This window comes from Chenopodium album, chromosome 12 (genome assembly GCF_948465745.1).
Source record: "Chenopodium album chromosome 12, dcCheAlbu1.1, whole genome shotgun sequence".
Taxonomy (NCBI): Eukaryota; Viridiplantae; Streptophyta; class Magnoliopsida; order Caryophyllales; family Amaranthaceae; genus Chenopodium; species Chenopodium album.
In genome coordinates, this window is record NC_137845.1 from 55,355,087 (window position 1) to 55,361,163 (window position 6,077).

The window sequence follows — 6,077 nt, forward strand, 5'->3', positions numbered from 1 at the left end:
ATGTTTTATTTATTATCGAGTGTTTAAAATTCGAGTAATCTCCTCAAGATTATGTAGGAAATTTTGGGGTATGCATGCATAACCATAAATTAATCGATGGGTGTTTAATGTTTACGTCATTATGTAGCATGTAGCTCAAATATGTGCACGTCATGCCCTACTTGTAAAGTTGTAACATAACATGACGGATATATTTGGGAATTGTTTTTGTCAGTTACTCTTTGTCTCTAGTTTTTATTATTATTATTATTATTATTATTATTAACAGCCGCCCACTATAATAAGGTCGGATCGGCTATCAATTTATTTATAACAAAATTAAAAGGATAGATGGTCCATGTAATTGTTGTATGTCTTGCTTGATGGTCAGGTTTTTAGTGCAACAACGTTGTCCTGACAACTGACTTACTTGTAACAACTGCTAAGGATACGGCGGACGTGCTTGGCCTTTTTTTTTTTCTCCCCTCTCACTTTATTTTCGTATGAGTGACACGATTAACTTTTAAACTCGTATAATATACACTTAAAAAAATAATCCATACATAATACATTATTGAGGAAATGATACTAGTGTATATGAATTTATAATTTATAATTCACAATTTGACATAAAGTAGAGAGGAAAAATGTCCAATCGTTGTAAATAATATGAAATGTATGTAGTATTTGCTTTGGGCTTGTAAGTTTATTAGCAAAGTACTAATTAATCTACCTTTTAGTGTTTTTTTTTTATTATTTTTTTTTAATATATATATATATATATATATATATATATATATATATATATATATATATAAAAGGTAAGAGGAGTGACTCAAGTTTGAGGGTCAGCCATTTTGAGAGTGAGGGATTCAGTAAGAGAATTTCCAATTTCCCACACAAAGTATTCTTAATGAGAATTGAACCTCTAACCTCAAGGTTAGTTGAAGGTTCTTTCCTTACAACTGGGCTAACAGTTGACTGGTATCGATACCCATTGATGATCTAGTATGGTGTTCATTTTGTAAAGGATGCGTCCTGTTATCCATAGTGCATGTTAGATGATATTAGCTAGCTAGTTAAAATATCTAGTATATGCATTTTTGTGATGTAAATTTAGTCTCTTGCATACCGTGTGAGTTAAGGTGGGAAATTACTTAAGAACGATATAATGGAGTTGCAAGTTAAAAGTTGGACTTTATAATCTCAAATTGCATGAAAATTTCATATGCTTTTCACTATTTTAATCTAATTGCTTTATGAAAAGCACTGTGTCATTTCTTTTCTCCGAGCTGTTATTTTCTAAACTTTTTGTTGATTAAATATACATAACTCAATTGTGTAAATCTTTACCTTAATTATATTCAATTAAATTTAAGATGAAACGCCTTTAAACTTGTAAGTGATTATAAGACATTCTTCCGAAATTCTAATAATACACATAACTTTTGTATGTAGGACCATTGAAGATTTGTCGAGATCTAATATGTATGTCATATTGTCATGTAGTATAGATTGCAGAATCTTGAATTTTAACAAGCTAAGTGCAACATATTGAGAAATTATCACACATAAATTAATTAATTTTACGCTATCAATTAATGAAAAACACTAGGAAACATAGCACCTCACAAAACTTGGTACATTCTACCAACATGTAAACTACATATTGAGATGAAACTATCTTACACTAGTTAGCACAATAAGTGCCAAGTACTTCTTATTGTCCTCCACTCCTTAATCTTAGACTACTCTTAGATAATATACATGGTAAAAAAAAAAAAAAAAAAAAAAAAAAAGGAAAAATTAAAATATATAGCTAGGTAAATAATTCTAGCTAGATGAAATTTGTGGCTTTAACTTACATCATGTCCACATAAAATCTACTACAAAAAAAAAACTTTAGGTTTATTTATGCTCATAAGTTATCCAACAATCCATCAAGAGAAGTACATTGATCCAAGGTGTATAACTCGTTGATCCAATCCATATCATCGTAGGATTCAGCCGTAGAGGCGTGAACCTCGGGCGCCAAAGACGAGTTCACATCGCCCTGCTCGGAAACAGGGGTTGATGGAAATCCTATGCTTGTTATGTCAGAGGTTGGTGAGTTCTGGTTGATGGTTGCCCCTGAATGAGGATCATGGGTGGTAGCCGAGGGCGGCGACTCTACCTTGATGGGAGTGTACTCTTGTTTTACCATGGTAGTAGTATTAGCATGGAAGGCTGATTTGGGGAATAAGGTAGGGTTAAGGGCACGTTTGGCTACTAGGTGGTTGTTTGTCTCAAAGCTCAAAAAAAAGGAGGAGTTTTGTTCAAGGGAATCATCTATTATGATTGAAGGGGTTTTGTGGGGGTTTTTGCATGTGTGTTGACCTTGATAGATGATCTTGTATTTTGTGGGGTTTTCTGAAATTTGTTGGACTTGTTTTAGTGCTTGGCAATTTTGATCAATTTTGTGGGTGCACCTATAATAATTCCTGTATAAATAAAACATATAAAATTTATTAGTATAAGAGAAATTATATTCAAGTTTTCTCCATGTTATTGCCTATAAAATACTTCAATAGGTAAAGAATAATCAATCAATTAGTTGATAAATGTGGAGTGCTAATTAAGAGTTTGACAATTATGTGGTTTTACAAATCATAGTTTACAGGCTGTTCTATAAATAATAAACAGTCTATACGTAGGCCGTCCATTAATCAGTCGGTTTATACAACTAGCTAAAACTCGATTAATGAGCCAGTGAGATTATTCAACTTAAAAGTTAGGTTGTATATAACAGTTGGTTAAAAATGTATAATTGATATAATGATTCAAATTGCTATTTGTAGTATTAAAGTAATAATAGATTCCTATGGTTCCAGTTAAATAGGAACAGATTAATAAGCTCCTTATGTGCTCCTTATGTGCTATCACTTGCACACATAAACATTGGAAAACTGGTTTCTTATTAACAATATTGGACCAGCAATCCACATAAAAACAGAGTCAAGAAAGGTATGTGCAATAATAATTGCTAAAAAGAGTAATTCTTTTTTTTTTTCTTATAATGGTTTTCTTATAATGGTATAAACATTTCAGGAAATTATAAGGATAGTGATAAGATATACGGAATATGATCTACATCTTGAACTCGACTTTCATGACTTTAACAACCAATTAAGATAATGATCATTATCACTAATCATAGATTCATAGTGATCAAATGTGCACAATAACTTGAAAGATCATAGGAATAATACCTTGGATAATTTGTGTTGAGGATTCCTTTTTGCCCATATTTCCTCCAAGCATAACCATCATCAGTTAGATTGTTAGCCTCCACAATGATTGATTGGCCAGTCTTCCTGCAAATCATATCATTGACAAACTTGTTATTCCCTTTTCAAATAATAATTTTGTTTCTTATTTCATAAAAATTATTGGTACATTAATTTGTTTTTAAGAATAATAAAACATTGAAACCCTCCAACTATAAAATGTCAAATTGTCCCTAGATATTTATTTGTATTCATTACTAGCCAATAATTATCCATACAATCATTTACACCAAAACACCCTTGAAATTGACAAATAAATTTTTTAAAATCCTAGTGACAAAAAAATAACCAAATTCCCCCACATGATGAATTAGATTAGAAAGAACAACTCATTAATTCAGGGTAGGTCGGAATTAATTGGGAGAAACTTAATTTGCAATAACTTAATGGACCCACATACCCAAACCCGATCCTACGACGACAAAGACGGTCTGATTAGGTCCGGGTTCGGGTCTTAAAATGAAAAAAAGGATAGATAGGAGAGGATTGAAGATATACCTCCTTTTGTAGCATCCTCTTCTTTCTTTAGAAACAACATTTCCACCACCAATATTATCCTCAGACTTAGACTGATCAGGACATTCCAATTCAAATTTACGCTTCTTGATCAAAACTTGATCATCCTGATCAAAATCAGAAGCGTTCAAAATAGAAAGAACAGTTTCAAAAGAATTCAAAGTCACCCAAGAATGACGATCTAAAGCCTCACGATCTTCAGCTTTCAATCCTAGCCGTTCATTAATGAAGCTCCGAATCTGATGAGCAGATTCTTTGCCTTTTTCCAAAAAAGTTGTGATATTTTCCATCAAATCATTTTTGGGCGAAATGGGTGATGAAGAAGATGAATTGGGTTGCTCAATTTTGCTGATTACTTGCATTTTTTTTTTTTTAAAGATTTTTTTTGCTTGAAAGTTCTAATGTAGTTCTTTGTTTTCTCTGTATTTTCTCAAGTGAAGTGGTAAGAAGATAAGAAGAGAAGAGTGGGTCTTTGGTCTTATATATGAAAAGAGGTGGAGAGAGAAAATTTAAAAAAAAGGGTGATGATGATAATAAATTAAATAATTAATCGTTGGCAAAGCAAATTCGAGGGAAAGGGGAAGGAACCTTGGAAGAAATTTAGTCCTCCTACTTGTAAGGCCTTTCTTTATTTTTACATTTTTGCAAGCACCACGCGCCCTACTACACTTGTTTCTTGTTGTGTTTAACTGTTTATTCTAGATATTGAGAGGAGATGTTGTCTACCGTACCTTTGGGTTGTTCTAATCTTCTCCCATGATAAGAAGATATAACAACAGCTAGATATGTCAATTTGGGTCAATGAGTCGAGTTCGGGTTAAATTTCGGATCGTGCTTAAAAAAAAAAAAAAAACTATTTCAAATGATGTAAAAACATAATATCATTGCGAAATTTGATAAATGAGTCAAAACGGGTTGAGTCCAGGTCGTTGAGTCAGGTCGGGACAAGTTCGAGCTCTCTCTTAGTAACTTCATATTGGGGGTTTGGAATTAAAATCTCTACTTGCAACTCTTTACTATCAATGAAATATAATTCTAAAATACCACATAATCAAATCGAACTCATTATCAGGACTTTATAAACTTATTGATTGGTCTCTTATTCCTCCAAATCAACTTATATGACCTAGGAGAGGGGGACACCCCCCACGCATTCACTCCCATTTTTAAAATATAGTTTTCGTACCCTGAAGTGTTACTTCCTGCTATTATGAAATATTATGTATTTTAGAATATTTCGTATTTAATGATTAGGTAAAAGTTGCATCCAATCTTTTGTTACTTGCCCCTCTCCTTATGGTGGAGTCGTTAGTTCATTATTATTGTTTGGTATCGTTTTTTGTTTTTAGTATCCTGGTGTTTTTGAAAACTAAAAACAAAATATAGGAAACAAGAAAAATGTGTTTCCACAAGTCTGTTGTCAATTTTCAAGATTATCATGATTTTAATAAGTTTAAATAATTTTTTATTCATTATGTGATCATATATAGTTTTAAAAAATAAAAAACAGAAAAGCACAGTAATAAAATACCAAATGAACCCTTTATTTGTTTTCTTTACTCTTTTTATGTGTGTTAACTAGAGCTTATCAAAGAAAGTCAAAGACAGATTCAGGAGTAGGCCTGCTCAGGTCATGGCCCGCCCCATGCCCAGAATTTTATTATAGTTTTATATATAAAGTCGATATGTTTATTAAGCAATAGATAGCTAGATTAGTTGGTTGCCAACAACTAGTCAAGGTATCCTTCCTTGAACCCCAGTAAGGGGTTAAATCCCACAACTTTGCTAAAACAAATAGTTAAACAGTGTTTTTAAAAAGGTTTAAAAAAAAATAAAAATACTTTCATTATGTCCATCCTACGGACTAATTCCTATAATAAAGATTAAAGAGAGTTAATTCTAGAACATCAGTAAAATAAAAAGGCAAAGGTAGATTCCAATTTTCTAACTAGCTTTTGCTTTGGAGAGTAAGATTCACGCGCCACACAGAAGAAGGTGAGACTTGTAAATGTAATTATTTGATCATCTTCATGACGAAACGTCGTTTGATGTCATCTTTACAACGTCATTTCGCGTAAGCTAAACTTCGTTAATTTTTTAAATTTTAATAAATAATTTATTTATTTTTTTTGTACTCTATAGGCAATTAATTACATTATTCACCTAAGAGCACCATTTTCCGTCTGACAAAACTTAACATTTTCCATTTTTTTTATGCATATTATTTGTTTTTGGGATTTTTTTTTTTTTTTACCA

At 31.8% G+C, this 6,077-nt stretch overlaps 1 protein-coding gene across 1 annotated transcript; it reads right to left on the minus strand.

Annotated features, from left to right (window-relative positions):
- Positions 1 to 1,863: 1,863 nt before the first annotated feature.
- On the minus strand, positions 1,864 to 4,255 carry LOC145572687 (putative WRKY transcription factor 30). Its single transcript, XM_081631658.1, has 3 exons — positions 3,804 to 4,255; positions 3,228 to 3,332; positions 1,864 to 2,459 (listed from the first exon to the last, which is right to left on the minus strand). The coding sequence occupies exons 1-3, from the start codon at positions 4,181 to 4,183 to the stop codon at positions 1,898 to 1,900; spliced, it is 1,047 nt and encodes a 348-aa protein (XP_081487784.1). The 5' UTR covers positions 4,184 to 4,255; the 3' UTR covers positions 1,864 to 1,897.
- Between the last annotated feature and the right edge of the window lie 1,822 nt (positions 4,256 to 6,077).